Source organism: Pteropus vampyrus, unplaced genomic scaffold (assembly GCF_000151845.1).
Source record: "Pteropus vampyrus isolate Shadow unplaced genomic scaffold, Pvam_2.0 Scaffold103, whole genome shotgun sequence".
Taxonomy (NCBI): domain Eukaryota; kingdom Metazoa; phylum Chordata; class Mammalia; order Chiroptera; family Pteropodidae; genus Pteropus; species Pteropus vampyrus.
Genome location: NW_011888884.1, coordinates 4,292,008 through 4,314,177, shown reverse-complemented (window position 1 = coordinate 4,314,177; position 22,170 = coordinate 4,292,008). Strand labels below are relative to the sequence as shown.

At 33.3% G+C, this 22,170-nt stretch overlaps 1 protein-coding gene across 2 annotated transcripts in view; it reads left to right on the top strand.

The window, feature by feature from the left end:
• The window catches only part of TMEM38B (transmembrane protein 38B), a 51,134-nt gene that overhangs the window by 20,039 nt on the left and 8,925 nt on the right, over nt 1–22,170 (top strand). For both annotated transcript variants that reach the window (XM_011364955.2, XM_011364956.2), the window contains 3 exons: nt 8,768–8,952; nt 9,772–9,859; nt 13,955–14,072. In XM_011364955.2, coding sequence (XP_011363257.1) covers nt 8,768–8,952; nt 9,772–9,859; nt 13,955–14,072 — 391 coding nt within the window. The remainder of the gene's footprint in view (nt 1–8,767; nt 8,953–9,771; nt 9,860–13,954; nt 14,073–22,170) is intronic.

Genomic DNA, 22,170 nt, shown 5'->3' with positions numbered 1-22,170 from the left:
TTGAAGAGAAGAAAAAAATGTTAGTAAAAATTGCTTTGAATTCTTGCAAATCAAATCCAGTTATCCTTAAATCTAAAGAAGTATAATACAAATCAGGGTACTTTGTTATATCTAAAACAAAAACTATCTTTTTATTAAAAACCATATCATGAAATATATAACATGTTAGCAATACTTAAAATTCATTTTTATTGTGATAATTTTTAAATTAATATGTAACTGTTCATAAAACAGAATATTATAAACAGTAGTAGCAATGGGAAAAAGTAATAGTGGGAACCTGTGGCAGTGGAAACTAGTGAGAGTAGAGTAATAACTTTGATAGCTAATATTTATTGAGTTGTTATCATGTCAGATAAATTCTTCATATTCACTTTTTATATTTAATCACAAGAGTCCCATGAGGTAGCTATAATAATTAAATTATTCCCATTTGACAAATGAGAAAACAGAGGCATAGAGAAACTTAGCTGAAATTTTCATATTTAGTTAGTGATTAACTAGGATCAAAACCAGAAAGTTTGACTTTAGAGCCTTGGCACTTAACATCCATTGTCTCTCAAATTTGTTTAACCATCAATCAACCATTAACCATATAGTATTCCAGTTGCTATGTGTTTTGAAAGACTTTCTCAAGGACTTTTACTTCTATAACAATATTTTTAAACGGTATTAGTGTTTTGGAGAATTTTTAAATGTGTTTTGGCTGCTGAAACTATGTAAAAAGTAGGATATCTAGAATCTGACACTATCACTCCCACTTCTGCTCGTGTATACTAATCACTAGTCTTTCATGGGCAGTTGCAGTAGCTTCCTAAGTGGTCTAGCTGCTTTTTTCATTACTCCCTGAGTCTATTCTTCACATAGCAGACAAAATGGTTATTTTAAAACAAGTTAGGACATATTACTCCTATGCTCAATAGTTTATCTTTCTAGGAACAAAATCTAAAACTCTTACTGTGGCCGGTAAAACCCTATAAAATCTTCCCTTTCACTCTCTTTGAGGTAAAGTCTTTCCGTTCTTTTCCTGCACAATCTGTTCTAGCCACACTGTCTTTGCCATTTCTTGAACACATAAGGTGTTCAGTGCCTTTGTGCTTGCTATCTTCTCTCTGTCACGTTTCCCCAGAAGGCTCTAATTTTCTATTTTCAGATAGGTTGTCCCTGACTGAAATAGCATCTCCTCTCCCATGACTATCATATCACCCTTCTTTATTTTTCTTCTTAGACTGATTACTACCTGACATATTATCTGTTCATTTCTTTTTATGTTGGTTGGTTTCACTCAGCTGGAATAACAGCCTGTCAGAGCAGGGACTTTGTTTTGTTAACTGTGTACCAAGTACTGTTCTAGGTTCAGTAAATACATTGCTAAAGGAATAGATTGCTGTGTATTGTGATTTAAGGGATTTCTCTAATTGAATAGCATGGAATTTCAGATCTTGATTAGTTGATCCCTTAAATGAAATAAACTTTTCTATGAATTTATGCTTTCTCGGCTTATACTAAAAGGTATGTTAGAAATGGAAAATAAATGCATTTTTGCGTAGTGAATTAATAATATAATAGAATTAAATTATTCCTCAACTCTTTTATTATCCTTCTTTTACATAAGAGGAAATTGAGGCTCAGAGAGTTGGTAAATGGCAGAATCTGGATTTCAACTCAGCATTTAGACTGTGATCTTAATTAAGAAGAATTTGCATTATGAACACTATGGTCTTTTAATTAAACTTAAATTAATATTGAATAGGTACAAAAGAATATTTATAAAACATGAGAAATAAAATAATTGTGATAGAATAAAAACATATCCATTTAGATTAAGAAAAAATTTTCACTTAAAACATCTTTTTATTATAAAGTGAAAATTCAGAAAACCACAAAATAACAAACAATATGGCCTAAAGAATTATTGAAAGGTATATCTTTGAAACCACTACTCAGGTCAAGAACTAGAGCCTTGTCGTCCATTCTGGAAGTTCCTTCTATATGTCCCATTTCAATCCTAACCTCCTTTCCACCTTAAATAACCATTACAATAACGTACCATTATTCTGACTTCTATCATAATCATTTCCTTGCCATTAAAAAATTTGATGTCTTAAGTCTCTTTTATTGTATAGGTTCCCCCTCCATTCCATTTTTTTTCCTATATAATTTCTCTCTTAAAGAGCTAGAGCCATTTGACATGTAGTGTTTTCCATAGTTTGGAGTTTGCTTATTGTACACTCATGGTGCAGATCATTATATTCCTCTATTCTCTGTGTTTCTTGAAAATTGGCAGATTGATCCAGAATCCAATTCAGATTCAGGTTAGATCCCTTTAGCAAGACGATAAGAGGCCCAAAATGTTTGATTATTTTTTTTTTTGTTGACATTCGTACCATTTCACACTTAATGACTGTACCTATTAATTAATGAGGAATTGCAAAAATTGTAGTAGTCTAATTTTGTCTTAGTTGGAATAATATTATAAATGGATAATTCCCACTAATCTATTATTTAATTCCCATTAAACATCTATTACCCAGTTGTATAGTTCCTATAGGAAAAGTGGGATAAATACTTGATTTATTTCCCTTTATTTACCAGTTTTTAGGATAATAGGTTTGTCCTCTGCCATTATCCAAAGGTGACTGGTTTTCTTTTAATAATTATGAACTCATGGATTTAAGCATATTTCATAGGTTTTAATAAATTGCAATTACTGTCATTAGTGAAGTTCACATTGTTCCATTTTTGGCTGGTAGGAACTTTTTCAGATTGGCTCCTGAGACTTTGATTAGCTTCCTTGTTAACTTAATATAGGATTCATCTCAAACTTTTCTTATGGAATGCACTCATTTCTCTAAAAAGCTCTGTGTTTTTTTTTTGTTTTTTTTTTTAGTGAGAAATGACATATTTGAAGACCACAGTTGAAGCACTAGAGATGTTTATTATTACTAAATTGATTATTGTTTCTAGGCCTTTTCAGTGGACAGAGCTAGGAAACAATAAGGATAAAATAACTTATGAGTTCGCATTGATATTTCTAATTCAAATTCAAGAACATAGAGCTTTTTTGTTATATATGTATCTATTCCCTTTCTTCCACACTAAGAATTTTGGTTCTTAAGGGCACAAGACATGATAGAATTAGAATTTTCCAACATTACTCACTTTTTTATTCTGTATTATGTGCACAATTCACAATAGTTTTGGAGTAATGGTACTAATACTACCACTGATATGATTACTGAAAACTTTTTTTCACGTATATACTTCTCATTCTCTTTCCGTTTTTAAAATAGATGTACTATTCAACACTGTCATAGTTATAGCTATTACATAATAGTTATAGCTATTACATACTATGTATTCTTCTTAATCCTCATTCAGTCTTAGTTTTATAGCTACCTATGTATTTAATGCTTATCACCAATCCTTGTGTCTTGGTCTCTAGTAATTTTGGTTGTCTGAAGCTTATTTTCTAGTAGATTCTTCAGGAACAGTAGTCTGTGAATTCTCACATGTTGATAAGTGTGTCATTTGTACTTAAAAGTGAGTTTTACTGAATATAAAATCATTGGATCGCCTTTTATCTTTAAATATTTTAAATATGTTACTCTGTTTTCTTGTGTCATAAAGCATTCCTGTGAAAAGTCTGATGATCATTTAATTTTATTTTCCTTGTAAGTCACATATTCTTTTTTTCTAGATGCCCAAAGGATTTTTTTTCCCATTAAAGCCTAATAATTTAAATAAACTACGTCTTGGTCTTATTCATTCTGGATCAGTATTCTTAGGTATGTGGTATGTTCTTTTTAGTAGCTACACATTTATTTTTAATTGAGAAGGTTATTTTAGTATTTGTGCTCTTCCCATTCTTCAGGAACTCCTATTGTTGGTATATTTTCTCTTTGCCTTCCATCAGTGAACCTTTTTATCTGTTTTTAAAATTTAAAGTGTTTTCTATTTTCACATTTTATTTTTTGAAGGCACTGCTATATTTATTTCTCTTTGTTTTCCTCCTAGTTTGGTCTTATTAGTGAAATTATTTTTTTCCCTTTTTTTCTTATTTTTTTTCCTGAGTAGTTTGTCTCTAGTTCTGTTTTTCTAATTCTAATGTATGTTGTTCTTTTATGTATCATTATCGCTTTCTTAATGCCTTTAGCTTGTTTGAAATATTAGGTTGCAGTTTTTTTTTATCTGTTTTATGGATATACTTTTCTGAGTGCTTTTATTGTCTGTGGGGATTCTGCTTTTCTTTTTCTAATAATTTGTATAGATTTGACTTGATATTTTAATGTTGGTCATTTTTATGTGGAATCAGGTTTCTTTAATCTTTAGCATAAGATAGAATTCAGGAAAGATTTTTTGAGATTTACTAGATCTTTTCCCCCTTCCCAGTTTGGTCTGGATCTTCTCTTTCTTCTGTTGTTCTTCCCTACTCAGTTTTGGTTCTATACCAGCAGTGTCTTCTCATTGTGGGGCTTGTTCTGGAAGACAGGCCTGGTGGATCTGTTTTGAAAGTTCGTGGGGCCTACATTGATCTAGCCTCTTCAGACCCATCTTCTCGTGGAGATTTTGTCTTACCCAGATGCCAGAATCTCTCCCAGTTTCAGCTATTGTTGTTTTCAACAATAGCTATTGGTCTGCTGTGGTTTCAGGTGAACACCCATTAGCTATTTTGGAGTTGTTCTGTTCTTAGGTACATTCATTGGCCTCTTGTTGCTTTGCTTTCTTTTTCCTGCCAAGCAGTGTAGGTCTTGTGGGTGTCGGTGAATTGTCTGTGCCCACTTGTGTTGTGGAATTGAAGGGATACCTTGTCACATGGTTTTGTTGGTAAGTTTTGTGGATGGGATTTTGGTTTTGCTATCCAGACGCCTTGTCTGCTTTTATGTGGGGATTTGAAGAGTCAAAATCTGTGCAGCTGCTGCTGCTACCATCTTCCCAGAACCCTCACCATTAGTTTTGATGTCTCCTGTAAGTATAAGTCCACACGACGAAATCGCCTAATGACACATTTCTTAGAACATATTCCTATCATTAAGTGACACGTGACTGTACATATTTCTCTGGGACTTATTTTTTTCCACTCAACAGTATGTTACTAAGATTCATCTGTAGTATATTCCCTCTCACTACTATATAATTCATTAGATTAATATCTGTATTTCGTTTTTCTGCTGATGAGCATTTTTGCTGGTCATTATAAAACAACAATAGTAACCACTGATGTTGAATTTACTATGTTCCAGACACTTTTCTAAGTGCTTTACACAAAAACTCTGTAAAGTACATACTATTTTATTCTCATTTAACATATGATGTAACTGATGTCAGAAGAGTTAAATAACTTCCCCAGGATATCACAGATATCTAGCAGCTGCAGCCAGAATTCAGACCTAGGGAATCTAGCCCTGTTAGCCTGTGCTTATGTGGTAGATTGTTTCGGACTCTGGAAATGAAAATATTGTCTTTGCCCTCACAGACCCTTAAATACAAAATGATATTTGCTTAAAAGACACAGTGTATTTTACTGTTTTCTTTTTTGAGGTTTTAATGTTGAGAACATATTTGTAATATTCATTTGATTTTAATTTGAGAGATAAAATGGTGTTTGGAATGTACTTTAAAGTCTGTAGCAAGCTAAACTAAGGGATTCTGTGAATGTACTTCTTGGAAAGGGTGCCGCTCAGTGCTCACATCTGGAGATGAGCACCATCTACTGGCTAAGGGGAACAACTGGAAGACTATACTTTCAAAGGATTTTTCTTTTTGAAAATCAAAAATATTTTGATTTTTCTTGTATTGATTTTTGTATCCCAGTTTTTTTCCTTAAACTTCCAAGTATCTATTATATAGTGCATATTTGCATAACCGAGACTGCATTTTTCTGAGGAAGAATACAATAAAAGATAGTTTTACAGGTCTGTCATCCTGCAATGGTCTTTTTCAAAGCATATGAAGTTATTTAATAAAAAGAAGAGCAAAGCCATCATATTAGACTAATGTGAACTGTATTTATTTCTGTTTGGCTTGCTTAAGTAAACTGTCTTTAATAGTCAGAGGAGTGGAATTAATAGTAGAATGACAATAAGAGTTCTCAGTGCCTAACCATGGGAAACTTCTTTCTGCTCAACTCTTAGTATTAACCTAACTTCTACTTTCATCTTTCCTACTTAAACTCATTTAGATGTCATTCGTCCATGGCTTAGTATCCTGTTTGTAACCTGTTTTAGACTAACTTCTGTTACTTAGCACAATTCTTGTTATTTTTTTCCTCTTCATTAACCAAAGCGACTTAAGATGCATGAGAAACTAGTTGCTTTCTCATTCCATTTCTTGTCGAATATGTTCCTTTTATTCTTTTCTGATATATTTTCTTTAGTTACTTTATAAGTTAAAATTCGTTACATGTGATGAATTTTAGTTAGAGGTGAAATAATAATTTTTGCAGGAAGGACATGATGACTGCTTAATGAGTGTTCGCTGAGTGATTCATTAAAGGAATTTTAGAAAGCTCACTTGTATTATATAGCAGAAATGGTCGGCTAAGGAGCATTGGTCTGATATGTTTACTTATAAGTCTACTTAGCACCATGAACAATTGTCCTTTTGCTTTGTGACTAACACTTGAAACAAAAACTTTTCTGTTTAAAATGTTAGCTTATTATAGGTATATTTTAGAAATATCTGATTAAATAGAATAAAGATTTATTTATTAAAAAATAGGAATAATTACAAATTTTAGATGGTATGCCATAATGTTACATAATTTAACATAAAAAGTCCAAGACTGCTTATATAATAGTATAAGTTTTTAACTAATGTAGAAGATAGTTTCACTGAAAGAATGAAATTGGGGTCATTTGTGTTCTTTTGTTTTTGTTTGTTTTATTTTTGAAACCAAATCTCCCTTTCTTAATCTACAGTGGATACCAGAATATTTTTATTTATTTAAAAATACATTTAAAAATTGCTTATTTAAGTATAACTAATTTTTCCCAGTACCTAACTAACTTTTTGAAAGTTTGTTCTATATTTAAAGAGAAAAGTATATAGAGACTTGGAAAATATATGAACATGTAAAATTTTAAAATCATACCAGTCATTTTCCAAAAGCTGTTTACTGTGGTCAGATAATTTCTTTCTTTCTATCAAACTTTTTAATTATTACCTGATTCTTTGATATATTTTGTATTTTACCTCAAGATTAACTGTTAATAAGTGATGTAATTCAGGACTACTTTTCTTCATGCTGAGAGGATAACAAGATGAATGATTCCTGCTATCTAAGGACTATTATACATAATTTATTATGAACATTGCAGCCTTTGTATTTTATAAAGAAAAATGTGTAATAAAGAACTATAATGAGGCATAGGAACCAATTGTTTTAGTTACACAGAGCCATTAGAATTTAGTCTGAACTGAGAATATTAAATAAAACAAAACTCCCAGAGTCAGTGCATATGGTAGTATTTGAGTGAGACCTTGAAGAATAGGAAGGAATTGGTAAGTGGAGATAAAGAAGAAAGAGTACCTCAGGCCAAACAAATCATTATATCTTGTGTTGGGTCTCTGAAGCAGTATTTTGGCAAATAGATTTCATATTCCATGAATAATTTTGGGAATTCTTACTATATGAATTATGAATTGCGATAAGATTAATAACTTCTTTTAGAAGAAAAAAAATACTTCTTTGTGCAGTGTATTCCATATAACTGCATTAGAAAGAAGATATGTTCTGCTTTAAGCACAAAATTGTCTGCCAGAGAGTATTTTAGGAATGGGGGGGAAAAGTAGTGTGTTCTCCACTTTAACACTACTGCTAAACTGTTGGAACAGACGCTTATAACAAATGAAGCTTCGAAAAATAATTTATCTGAGGAGGAGTGAATTCTTAAACTAATATAACAATTTAATTGGTTAAAACTTAAGCTAACTCAACTAAATTGAAGAACAAGCTTCATATTCTTTCAGCTGTATGAAAGTATGTTTTTCCTCAATACAAATCTGTTTCCCTGAAAGCTATGACCTTTCTTTGTATAGGTTGCAGTTTATGTACAGCACAAAGGGGCACAGGTGAAGATGTCAGTGAGGTTGAAATGCAGCACTTGCTCAGCTACCAAGGGCCTTTTCTAATTCCTTTTCCCAGAGGAAAAAAGACACTCACTAGAGAAGTCCCTTCCCTAGAAGTGATAATGAATTTGCTTTATTTTGTTCGTGCAGGGGTCCCCAACCCCTGGGCCACGGACAGATACCTGTCCATGGCCTGTTAGAATCTGGGCCGCACAGCAGGAGGTGAGTGGCGGGTGAGCCAGTGAAGCTTCATCTGTATTTGCAGCTGCTCCCCAGCACCAGCATCACCATCTCAGCTCCACCTCACATCATCAGGCACTAGATTCTCATGGGAGCATGGATCCCTGGTGCCAAAAAAGTTGGGGACCGCTGTCCAAGTGGATTTAGCACTTAGCTTCTAGAAGAGGAGCGGCACAAATTAGAAACTTACAAATACTTTAGCATACATAAGTATTCACAAGTCCAAACAAGATGAAATTCCCCTTGGATTATGACTTTTTTGCTTCATGCAATTAAAAAAAAAATCGACTCTACCCAATCTGTGATCTTGTATTCAAATTCTACGTTTTTATGGATTTTAAGTTTACGTTTATATGTTTGTTATGTTTTGCCAAATTGTTATTGCTGACGTGCTGGATTTTTATTTCTATTCTTCTGATTCCACTTATATATTAAAATATTTAAATTTTAATTTCAGGTATATTATTTTTTTTTGCCCATGTGACCTAGTTTCCCGGGGCTATTCTTTCCTACCTGTTCAACTCTTGGCTGCGGGAATGAAGGAAGTGACCAGAACTTGGAAAATAGTAGGTGGAGTCACACATGCTAATAGCTATTACAAAAATGGCTGGATAGTCATGATAGCTATTGGATGGGCCCGAGGTAATATTAACAGTATGTGTTCATAAATATTCTGTTATTGGTATATTACAACTATTGAACAGTTTTCTTGTTACTTTATGGGGATAACTTTAATAACAAAATCTTTTTGGAGAATAGAAGCCTTGTTTTTGTTGGCTAGTAAAGTTAATTCAAAACTAGCACTTTTCAATAGTACTAGCCATCAGCCATTATTTTGAGCCTGATTATCTTGCAATGTAAAATTCTTATGATTGGTTTGATTAGTAGTCCCAGAACCAGAGGGCTTCATAATTAAGTTGTAGTGCCACCATAAATAAAACAAGTTTGCATGATAAAATATGTGGTGTACATAAAAAAAAAAGCTGTTTTTTTCCCATCCTGAATAATCAGAAATAATAAATATGATCGATTATGGGTTCATATTTACCTTGCATCACTTACTTTTATAGTTGGGTGTGTTTGTATGTAGGAATTGAACAAATTTCTCCAATCCCTTGTTATAGTGTATTGCCTCTAAAACTAATACGAAAGATGGAAATGATAAAGCATAGGATTTAATTTTCAGGTTTGAAACAGACCTCTAGGCACATCTCTGTGTCTGAGGCCCCAATTTTAACCTAAATTACGGTACCATGGGCAGTTGCCATGCTGGTGAAAGGGAAGCATTGCAGTAGTGTCTGTGCCATAAACGTGCAAGACAGCTTTTTTTCTTCCTCTCCAAAGTTATATTTTGGGGATCCTCCTGGAATTTTAAGTCAGGAGATAAAATTCTGGCTTTGTTTCAGATATTTTATCTAGAAAATATGGCTAAAGATTCTTGTTTTATTTTCTTATTTTTAGGTGCAGGTGGTAGCATTATCACGAATTTTGAGCAGTTAGTAAAAGGAGGTTGGAAACCACAAGATGATGAATGGCTGAAGATGTCCTAGTGAGTTGGTATAAACTATACTGAGACCCTTCTTTTTATCCTTAAATTTTTTACCAAATTTCTCTTTAAAAACATTTTGGGGACTCTAACTGTGGATGAAATATAGGTGAAAAATAAAATAGTAATGATGATGAGAAGAAAACCAGGAAACTTTTTCTTTCACAAATCTGCTCTCTCAAATGTAATTTTTAAAATAAATATTGATACTTTTCTCTGTGGGTTCCTCTCCTTAGAAAATAAAACAAAACAAAAATTCTCGTATTGTTGTAGACTTATGGGAAGAGTGTGTATTTATGGAGAGAGACTTACGTAGGAATAAACTTTTCTAGATGGAAATGAATCAGTTGCAGGCTCTTGGCATTTTTATTAATAACATCACCCAGATTTCAAATCATACATAGTTCTGTTGCTAAAATTTCAAGCTTCGGGGAACGAATCAATACGTTGTCATAAAGCCCTGTTGCTTTAAAAGTGAAAGTTGAGCTTAATTGCATATAAAAGTAAGAAAAAGATTAGAGGAAATAACCCATTCTCTCCTTGTACGTTGCAAGCTACCTTTTCTGTCTATTTAAGAGAATCTAATTGTTAGATGTTTTCTAAAGACACTGACTCAGTCTTAAATAAGTCTCAGATGTATCCCAATGCACCTGAAAATGAAATAGAGAAATATGGTTACTGTTGCCACAATTCAAGAAGAAAGACTTAGGGAATAGTGTCCATAATAAGCAAGGTGAAGAAAGGCTTTATGTAAAAATAAGCTCATTAGAATATCTGGATTAAAAATGAAGGTTGAAAAGCAATATGGATGATGATGTGTATATTTGAGTGAATCAACAAATACCAGGCTATTTAACTTAGAAAGCACTTCTTAAAGCTTGGATAAGGTGATTTAGAAATAGAACAAAGGAGCGTTGGTTGATAATAAGTTATAAATAAGGTGTTAGTGTAATTAAGGGGAAGTTTTTCTCATTTTGAGTTTATACCTTGAAATGTCTTTTTAAACCATTTTGGGGCTTTAAGACTGAAATCAAATTGTGTTTCTCCTTTGTTCAGTGACTCCCCCAAATGGCCTACAAGACCCTCCAAGTTTTGCCTCTCCCCCCACACCCAGTTTGCTTTGACTTCATCTCTTACTATTCTCTCCCTTGTTTACTGCACTCTTTTCTTGAAAAAGCTAAGTGTGGCCTGGTTTGACACTATCTTTTCTCTTTGCCTAGAACCTTTATCCTTAGTGGCTAACTCTCTTATTTGCTTTGCTCAAAGTATTTTCTTAGAGCTCACCTTACTGCGGACTACCCTGCTTTAAAAATTGGAATATTTCCCTCTATTTTTCTTTTAATTCCCCACAGCATTTATCATATTCTATAACTTACTTATCCTCCTCTTCTCCTTGGCTTTCCCCCCATGCTTCAAAAAATATAAGATGCCAAGGACGGGGATTTTTGTCCTTTTTGATTGCTTTTGTATCCCAAGTACAAACCACATAGTAGATACTCAATAAATATGAATGAGTGAATGAATGAATGAATGAGTTATAATTTGTCAGGCAAGGTAGAGCATTAGTTCATTACAGTATTTTGTGTATGTGTGTATATATATTTAAGTTCTCATATACCTATTAGCAAATACTTTTGCTTAATAGAAAAAGCCTATTTGGTCTTAGAATACATATATTGTCATAAACAGAATGTTGGTAGAAATATGAATGTCAGAGGTGCTGGTGAGGGCTTAGAAGGAAATGAGGACCATGATATTAGAAACTGGAGGAGAGATGATATGTTACTCTGATATGGTTAATAGTGGCAGAAAACTTAGCTGAATTGTGGAAAACATAACTTGTAAGCAATGAACTTAGATATTTAGCTGAGGAGATGTTGAAGTAAAGTGTTGAAGTTTGGACTGGTTTCTTTTTGCTGCTTATAATACAGTCTGAGAGGGAAGAGTTGAATTCAGGGAATAACTGCTAAACGAAGAAACCAATACTTGATGATTTGGGAAATTCTCAGCCTATCCAGATTGCAAAAGATGACAAAATTAGGAGATTTGTTTCTAGGAAAACCAGCTGTAGAGAGAAAGTCAGGGTGTGGCTGGACAATTTTACTAATGTTAAGAGATTAGGCAGGTGACTCATGGACTCAATTCAGCTATCACAGCAGAAACCAGGAATAGAAATTAGATTATATGGGAAAGATCTGTGGAGGACCATCTGACTAATGGCATGGATCCCTGTGTCATATACAGGAGACCCGCAAGGTCTTTGAAAATGTTATATCAGCAGGAACACTGCCAGCTTGGACTGAAAAGGACAGAGACAAGATGAAATAAAAGAAGGCTGTCAGACTCTCAAAATTTTGCAGGCAGGAAACTAGCTGATAAAAGTGCTTAGCTGCAAACGTATGCTACCCGACAAGGAAAAGGAAGGATAGCTTCAAGGTGGGAGCTGTGAGCCTAGAGACCTGAGGCCAGGCACACAGGTTGGAGTCACAGGTGCAAAGTCCAGAGTCATGAGTGCAGAGGTCCAGAACTGCATAATCAGAGGATAGAGCCTCAAGCCACAGAGGATTATTCCCAGACCTTAAAATCTAATGGAATTGCCCTGCTGGATTTTGAATTTGCATAGGAACAGTGACTACTTTCTTCCATTCTCTCCCTTTTGGAGTGGGAATGCCTACAACTGTTATCCTATGCCCATTTCACCACTGTATTTTGGAAGCAATTAGCTTGTTTACTAGTTTCATAGGAAACATTTAATAAGTTTCTAAGTGCTTCCTGATCTTCCCAATCAATCCCACTGACTTTTCCCTAAATCCCAGCTGTTCTCCAATACCCTGCACCAATTTATTGTCTGTAATCCTTGTTACTCAGATTCAGTGCTTCTGAATTTGTGCTCTCAGAGAACACATACCCGAAATGGAATGTGGGTATGCTAAGAGGATGCCCATGATGAGGCATGATGGCGCAGAAACCAAACTGTTAGAAACAGAGTAACAAATGGCATTTAGACAAATCTAATTTCTTTTGTTTTATCTCATCATATTAAAATGTCAATTTGGTATACATTTTATAATACAGTTGTACATGTATGTAATTTATAAACTTATATTAGGGAGTGTCTTACAACACTTTTTTTTTTTTTTATCAATAGGGATGTATAGTCAAGAAGTTTAGAGACCACTTTTCCAAAACAGGAATGCTGTCCAGTCATTGTTAAGTGAGGTCCAGACTCCCGTTGCCCAAACCTAACCCTGTTTTGAACTCAGTCCTTAGATTGTAATAATTAAATAAATAACTTTTTTTTTTTTAATAAAATGGCTTATAGCAACTTTTAGATGTCATATTTTGCAGTGTGGCATTCAAAGAGTTTATTAATTTATCTTTTTCTAGTTGTAATCATAAAGAGCTAGATAATGATCTGTTTATTGATATACTTTAAATGTGGCAAATATATGACATGAAAGTATTGCTTCTTATTTGTGGATTAACATTATATTATAGACTTTAAACATTCAGCATTAATTTATTAAGATACTGGCTAATGCTAATATTCTCTGCTGGAGTTATCCAGGCAATGTGCTGGAGTTGGCCCTCACCGTTGTATGAGAGCCAGCTGTGTGTCCCTTCCACATGGCAGCCTGAAGTTGGTGGTGATGGGAGTGTTTACACAATGCAAAAGAGAAAATGCTACAGATCAGGGCTTGCTTTTCCTTCCCCCATCCTACCGAAGGAGCCTGTTTTGTACTGTAAGGTTTTTCAGGACTAATCTCCTTTTCCCAAATCGTTCTGTTGAACATGGGACTTTAGATTCCTTATGAAAAAGTGTTATATGGTCAAATTTGTTTCAGAAATATTGCATATAGAAGTGTACATAATATTTATGAACATTCTAAAATCTCTGATACTTTGTACTGTGAAGAAAGGTTTTTAATTTTATACAACTTAGCATTTTCAAAACTTTATACGTATATTCACAGAACTTGTTTTTGTGTTACATGTATTATTAACTCATTAAATTAATATTTTGCAGAGTACTCTTTGAGAAATATAGATATGGATCATGTTTATTACTTACTGACTCAAAGTGTGTTTTATTTTCAGCCCTGCCAAGGTAACCCTGCTGGGGTCGGTTATCTTCACATTCCAGCACACCAAGCATCTGGCAATATCAAAGCATAATCTTATGTTCTGCTATACCATATTTCTCGTGACCACAAAGGTAAGAGTTCAGAGTAGCAGGGAATCAAGATTACAAATTCTGTGTAACCAGAATTCTGCGTACAAGGCAAGTAACAGGAACATTTATTTTTTATTGTTATTACAGTCTAAAAAGGTGAACTTTGGGGAATTTATTCAGCACATCCATGGCTTTCTGAAACATAGTTCTCCTATGATTCCTCATTTGATTTATGCTGAGGCTATAAGAAAAGACTTGCAGATGGCCTGATAGTGTTGTCTCATTTGTAAAATGAGGTACTTGGGTAGATGTTTTCTGAGGTTCCTTTGAGCTTTAAAATTTTGAACTTTATAATTTGGACATATTTGTGGTCAGCCTTTCTGTTACTATTGTCTGGTTGGAAACTTTATTCCTTCTGGAGGATAGAAGATAGTATGATGTAAGATCACAGTTTTTAGAGACAAGTAGTCTTAAGTTCAAACGTAGCTTTGTTCTCTAATCCCTGAATGGGCAAGTCACTCAGTGTCTCTGAATCCCGATTTCCACATCGTCATTGTACGATCATTGAAAGGATGGGAGATGATGTATGTCATTCTATCACTGTGTCTGACACATCTTATGAATTATATTTGCGGCTTTATCATGAAGCTAATTCTGATAATTGTTATTCTTACCATTATTAGATATTGTTCCTTATTCACAGCTAGACAGTTGATTTTAAAATAAGATGATCATTGAATCCTAGAGAAATTTTATAGATAATTAACTCTATCACAGCCTAGATTTTTTTTGGCTAAAAACTTATCTATAGGATTCTTAAAGGAAGCGGTTTATATTTTACATAAATTTATATCTTAGAGAGAACCAAGTCACTATAGAGATCATTTATTTCTGTTTCAGTAATCTCTGCAGTGGAGGTGTTCTGTGGCAATAATTCAAGTAATGCAAATATCTGAGGCAAAAATCTCTTCACATGTGCCCTCCTCTTCCAGTCCTCAAATTTTGAGCTGTATGTATTTCTTTGTAACAGCCTTACTGAGATATATGTATACATGCCATACAATTCATCCATTTAAAGTGTACGATTCAGTGGTTTTCAGTCTTGTCACAGAATCGTATAGCCATTACCACAATCAGTATTAGAATCTTTTCATCTCCCCAAAAATAAACCTCATACCCATTATCAGTCGCTTCACATTTTCCCTCAATCCCTCCAACTGTAAGCAACCACTAATCTACCTTCTGTTTATAAATTTGCCTATTATGACATTTCATGTAAGTGGAATCATACAATATGTGGTCTTGTGACTGGTTTCTTTCACTTAGCATAATGTTTTTGAGGTTCATTCATGTTGCAATGTGTATCTTTATGTTATTCTTTTTTATTGCCAAATAATATTTCATTGTGTGGATAGACAACATTTTATCCATCAGTTGATGGATATTTGGGTTGTTTTACTTTTTGGCTAATATGAGTAATGAGCTATGAACATTCATGTACAAGTTCTTGTGTGGAGTGTTACATTTCTCTTGGGTATATCATATAGGAATGGAATTACTAGATCATATCGTATTCTATGTTTAACCTTTTGAGGAATTAACTAAAGTGGCTTCATCATTTTGCATTTCCTCCAGGAATATATGCGAGTTCTAATTTCATTATGTCTTTACCAATGCTTATCTTTTTTTATTAGAGCTATCTTATGTGACATCTCATTGTTATTTTGATTTAGATTTTCCTGATGACTAATGATGTTGAGTTCTTTTCATGTGCTTATTGGTCATTTGTATATCTTCTTTGGATAAATGTCTATTCAGATCATTTGCCCATTTTTTATTTCGTTATTTGTCTTTTTAATGATAACTGCAAGATTTTTTAAAATATATATTCTGAGTATTAGACACTATTACATTTCTGGTTCTCAGATGTTTTCTCCCATTCTGTGGGTTGGCTTTTCACTTTCTTGACAGTGTCCTTGGAAGCCCAAAATTTTAAAATTTTGATCAAGTCCTAATTTACCTTTTTTTTTGGTCATGTATGCTTTTGGTGTATCTAAGAAACCATTGTCAAATCTAAGGTCAAAAAGTTAGCTCTATGATCTATTTTGAGTTAATTTTTGTGTATGGTATGAAAAAAAGTATCTAACTTCATTCTTTTACATGTGGATATCTAGTTATCCCAGTACTTTTTATTGGAAAAGACTGTTCTTTGCCTCGTTGAATTGTCTCGGCACCCTTGTTGAAAATCAATTAACTATAAATGTAAAGTTTTATCCCATTCATCTATATGCCTATCCTTGTGTTAGTACCACACCGTCTTAATTATTTTGGCTTTGTAGTTAGTTTTGAAATTGAGAAATGCACGTCCTCTGACTTTTTCTTAGGGTCGTTTTGACCATTCTGGGTCACTTAAATTTCCATATGAATTTTAGAATTAACTTGACAATTCTGCAAAGAAGGCCAGCTCATATTTTCATAGGAATTGCGTTGAATCTTTCTTTATAGAATCAATTTGGAGAGCATTGTCATCCTAACAATATTAAATCTTCCAATCCATTAACGTAGATGTCTTCCCTTTTTTTTAGGCCTTCTTTAATTTTTTTTTTAAAGATTTTTTTATTAAAATATAGCTAACATAATATTGTATTAATTTCAGGTGTACACCATAGTCATTTACCATTTATGTGCCTTAAGAAGTGATTACCATGATAAGTCCAGCAACCATCTGACACTGGACGCAATCACAGTATTATTGATTATATTCCTTAGGCTGTACACCACATCCCCATGGCTTGTTTTATAACTAGAAGTTTGAACCTCTTATTCCCCTTCACCTTTTTTCTCTCTCTTTTTTTATTTTAAAATTACAGTTGACATTCAGTTTTATTTTATATTAGTTCCAGGTGTGTACGGAGTGGTTAGACATTTGTATAATTTATGAAGTGATCCTCCTAACTAGTACCCACATGGCACTATACATAGTTATTACTATATTATTGATTATATTCCCTATGCTTTACTTTACATTCCCATGACTATTTCAGAACTACCAATTTGTACTTCTTAATCCCTTCACCCTTTTCACCCTTCCACCCACCTCCCCTCCCATCTGGCAACTATCAGCTTGTTCCCTGCATCTATGAGTTTGTTTCTGTTTCATTAATTCATTTATTTTGTTCTTTAGATTTGACATATAAGTGAGATCATATGGTGTTTGTCTTTCTTTATCTAACTTCTTTCATTTAGCATGATATCTCCCAGGTCTATCCACGTTGTCACAAATGGTAAGATTTCATTCTTTTTTTTTTTATGGCTGAGTAATATTCCATTGTATATATGTACCACATCTTCTTTATCTATTCATCTATTGAAAGGCATTTAGGTTGCTTTCATATCTTGGCTATTGTAAATACTGCTGCAATGAACATAGGTGTGCATATATCTTTTTGAATTAGTGTTTTGGATTTTTTTGGATAAATACCCAGAAGTAAATTTTTTTCAATAGCGTTTTTAGTGTACATGTCTTATACTTCTTTTGTTAAATTTATTCTTAAGTATTTTATTCTTTTTGATGCTATAGTAAATAGAATTGTATTTTTATTTCAGGTTGCAAGCAGATGTGTAGAAATAAAATTGATTTTTGTATATTGATGTTATATTCTGTAACCTTGCTGAACTCCTCCATTAGCTCAGTAAGGGGTGTGTGTGTGTGTGTGTGTGTGTGTGTGTGTATGCCTTAGGACTTTCTATATTCAAGATCATATCACCTGCAAATAGGGTAGTTTTACTTCTTCCTTTCTAATTCGCATGTCTTTTTTATCATTTTCTTGCCCTGGGTAGAAGCTCCAGTACAGGGATGAATAGAAATAGAGAGAATGAACATCCTCGTCTTCTTCCTGATCTTGGGGAGAAAGCGCTCAGTCTTTCACTATTAATTATGGTATTAGCTGTAGGGCTTTTGTAGATGCCCATCATCAGATTGAGGAAGTCAGTTTCCTTCTACTCTTAGTTGGTAGGGTGTTTTCATCATAAGAGTGTTGAGAATTACTATAATTTTTGATTTTCTAACTTTAATCTTTAAAGAAAATGAACATGTATTGTGGGTTTCATAAGAATAAGTAGCTCTGGTATCAAATTTTTGAATTGCAAAGGTCAGTTTTCATTGAAGGCCTAATTTGTGGAATAAAAATGATAATTTTTCTTACAATTATTGCCAGACATGTAATTCTTTATTATAGCATCTAAACTTAAACACTACATTACAAAGTGGTAATGAAAAAGGTAATTTAAAATATAATAACATAATATTGAACTTTTCTCATAATATTCCTCAACATTTTCGTAATTAGAATATTATCCCCCTAATTAGAATAATGTTTCTCAACATTTTCCTCAATATCCACCAATTTCTAAATAGAGTATTCATTTTTGACTCATTCATTTGCCTAAATTCCCTTTAGATTTATACTGATTTTTAAATGGCTTGTCATTTGCTTCTGAGTAGCCACTATGGTTTTTTTATTTCTTAGATATGAAAAATGAATTTACAAAATATACAGAGAAAAGTTTGCCAATAATTATTTTTTTTTACTTTGCTCTTTCTTGTATTATTTATATAGTCAGAAAGTTTGCATTGTGTGTTTGTTTTGGATAATAATCCAGTGTGTTGGCATATACAAAGATGCTAATAATACAAGCATAAAAGTAATGAGAGTTAGAAGGAGAACGTAAATGCCCCCGGCATTGCTTAACCTCTGGTATCTCTTGTCATCTCAACCCACTAGAAGCCACTATGTGGTAAACCGGGGGTAGTCTCACTCTTGACATGTACAGCCTAGCCCTAAGCCAAGGACTTGTGGCACCATCCCATAAAGATACCAGGAGTCTCCTTTCTTGGCTCTCAAGCCTGCCTGGCTTCTTCCTCTTGGATTCCCTGCCCTGCAGATTCTGGTCAGTTTCTGCCTCCTGTTTCTGCCGCCTGTTTCAGTTCTAGCTCTGCTCTGAGGCAGAAATGAGGGTGAATGTGGGGACCATTTCATCAGTTTCCCTTTTCAAATGGATCATTCCTACATTGTCTATTGTCCAGTGCCTGAAAATAGTTGCCTCATGTATTTTGTCAATTTTATGGTTTTTATGCCTGGAAGGATAGTCTGGAACCAGCTATTCTGTCACAGCCAAGGAGAAAGTTCCTCTATTCTTTCTTGATTAATCTTGTCAGAAGTTTATCTGTGTGTAGTTAATTTTGTGGTTTTGTTGTTCTGTTCAGTCATGTGGGTAGAGAATAGAAAAATGATTGTAATAGAAAGAGGTGAATAAGAGGAAGTGGAGTCAAAGCGTATGAACTATTTTGAAGGAATTTAGACAGAAAGTATAGACAGGAACAACTTGGGAGAGCAGGTTGGTAATACCTGATAAAGTTGAAAATTCACACATCTCGTGTCCTAATTTTATTTCTAGGTGTAACCTACGGTAGTTCCCCAAAGTGTGGTACAGAGCCCAGTTTCATCAGGATCTCTTTAAAAGACGTTTTAGCAAAATAACATTTAATATTCATTAAAAAATACTTAGGAATAAGCTCCTTTAAATTTTTTTAAAAAATCAACTTTATTGAAGTATAATTTACATATTATAAAATATATTCATTTTAAAAGTATATTTTCATGAGTTTTGACAGACTAATGTACCTGTGAAACCATGACCACAATCAAGATAGGGAATGTTTCTATTTGAAATGTTTCTTGTGTGCTGCCCCAGTAAATTTCAACCAGTTCATGGCCCCAGGGTACTGCTTATCCACTTTCTGTCACTATAGATTTTTCTTTTCTCAGATTTCATGTAAATGCAATCATATAGTATGTATCTTTTATGTCTGACTTCCTTTGTACAGCATAATGTTTTTGAGATTTACCCATGATGTTGCAAATTCCTTTTATTGCTAAATAGCATTACATACCACAGTGGATTTGGATTGTTTTTGATTGTTTGAATCAAGTTATGAGTAAGGGTGCTATGAACATGTATACTTTGTGTGGACATATATTTTCATTTCTCTTGCATAAATAACTAGGAGAGGAATTGCTGGGTCATATAAAAAACATGTTTAACTTCTTACAAAATTGACATACTGTTTTTCAAAATTATTGTACCCACCAGCATTTCTACCAGCAACATATGAGAGTTCGAGTTGTCCTACATCCTTGCTAATATTTTGATATTGTTAGCCTTTATAACTTTAGCTATTTTATAGGTGTGTACTGGTATCTCATTTTAGTTTTATTTTGCACTTCTCTGATGGCTTGAGATTTGAACATCTTTTCATGTGCTTACTGGCTATTTATATATTGTATTTTGGGCAATGTCGGTTCACCGATCAATTTTATTAATTTGTTTGAAAGACCTGACCTTTGGTTTTGTTGTTTTCTATTTTCTATTTCACTAATATCAGGTCTGTATTATTTCCTTCCTTGTATACTTACTTTGGGCTTACTTCGTTCTTTTTCTCTAAAGAAAAGATTGATAAGTTTGACTTCATAACATTTTTTAAAAAGTTGCTTGGCAAAAATACTGTGAGTAAGTCAAAATACAGCTGTCAAACTGTGATAAAATACTTGAAAATATATATCACATTGTATTCCTAATATATAACCTCTTAAAAATTAAGAGATTTATTTGTTCCTTTAAAAATGAAAAGGAAGTTATCAACAGATAATTCATTCAGAAAAGATATGAAGATATCCCTCAAACGTGAAAAAACGTGAAATTCACTTATAATTTGAGAAATATTAATTAAAATAACAATCAGATACCATTTCTCACTTATCAGATTGCGAAAAATTAAAAGTCTGGCTATACAATCTGTTTATGAGGTTGGGAAGAATCATGCACTGTTGAATTTTTTCTTCAATGTTTTCTGGCTGTTTTTGCATATTTGGGTTTTTTTTTTTCAATTTTCCCCCAGCTAGTTTTGCATACTGGCATGAACTTTAATAGCAGTTGATCTTACTCCATAAAAAACTTGTTGGTATTTTTATTGAGATCGTATTAAATTTATAAATTAACTTAGGAGGCAGTTATATCAGAGGGAGGAAAACAGAGTGAGACAAGAGTGAGAGCAGAGCCATGAGGTTCTTTAATGTTTAAGAGAAGGAAGATCCAGAATGAGGAACTGACAAAAAGTGGCTAATTAATAAATAAGAGGAAAACCAAGAATGGTGTTAAGAAGGATGGACTGCTCAGTTGTGCTGAATACTGTTGAGAGGTGTATTCAGGTGTATTCAGGTAGTATATTGTTGAATACAAGAATGAGGCTCATTCGAGGATACAGATGTGTGTATAAACTTTGAACAATGATCCAAACTCTCTTCTCAAGATTTGTTGTCTAAAAAGGAATATGAGACATGTACACTATACTTTTAAACTTTGTGAGGGTAGGAACTAGTTGTGTTTTATTCATCACTGCATCCCTAGCATTGTATCTGGTGAACATAGTAGATTTTTAATATGTGTTTGTCGACTGACTGACAAATGACCAAAATGCTTTTTCAGAGGTCTCTCTGTATTTAATTTCTCCTTAGTTATTTATCTAAGGCTATACTACCAGATGAACAATTCATTTACCCAGCTTATTGAAAAGAACATTTATAAAAATGGAAATCTTAAGATTTTAATTTATTTGACAGTCATTTAGGTTAATAATTATTGATGTCTGAATGAATGACATCACCAGTGAGGAAAGCGAAAAGTGACCAGAAAACCTGGTTGAATATGCCATGTGCCATCAGAAGTTTATTTGTAGAGCAAGGTGACTTTCACTGGAGGGCTTCTGGAGTAGACAGTCGAGTTACACTGAGAAGGATTGTTTGGTTTTGGGCAGGTGGAGACAAGAATATGTTCTGGGTGGAAGAGAGATTAATTATGCAAATTTTGCTTACATAGATATATTGTAATAGGCTTTGAATTATTCATGTGAAGTAGAAGTTATTTTTATTAATTATACTCTCAGTGCTAGACGCCATAAAGGATATAAAAGTACATAAGTAGTATTCGTGTTCTTAAAGAACTTAACATTATATGTCACATTTTTCTGGGCATTTTTAAAATGTTATAACGAGATATTATGTAAAGAATGTGACAGAGCTTT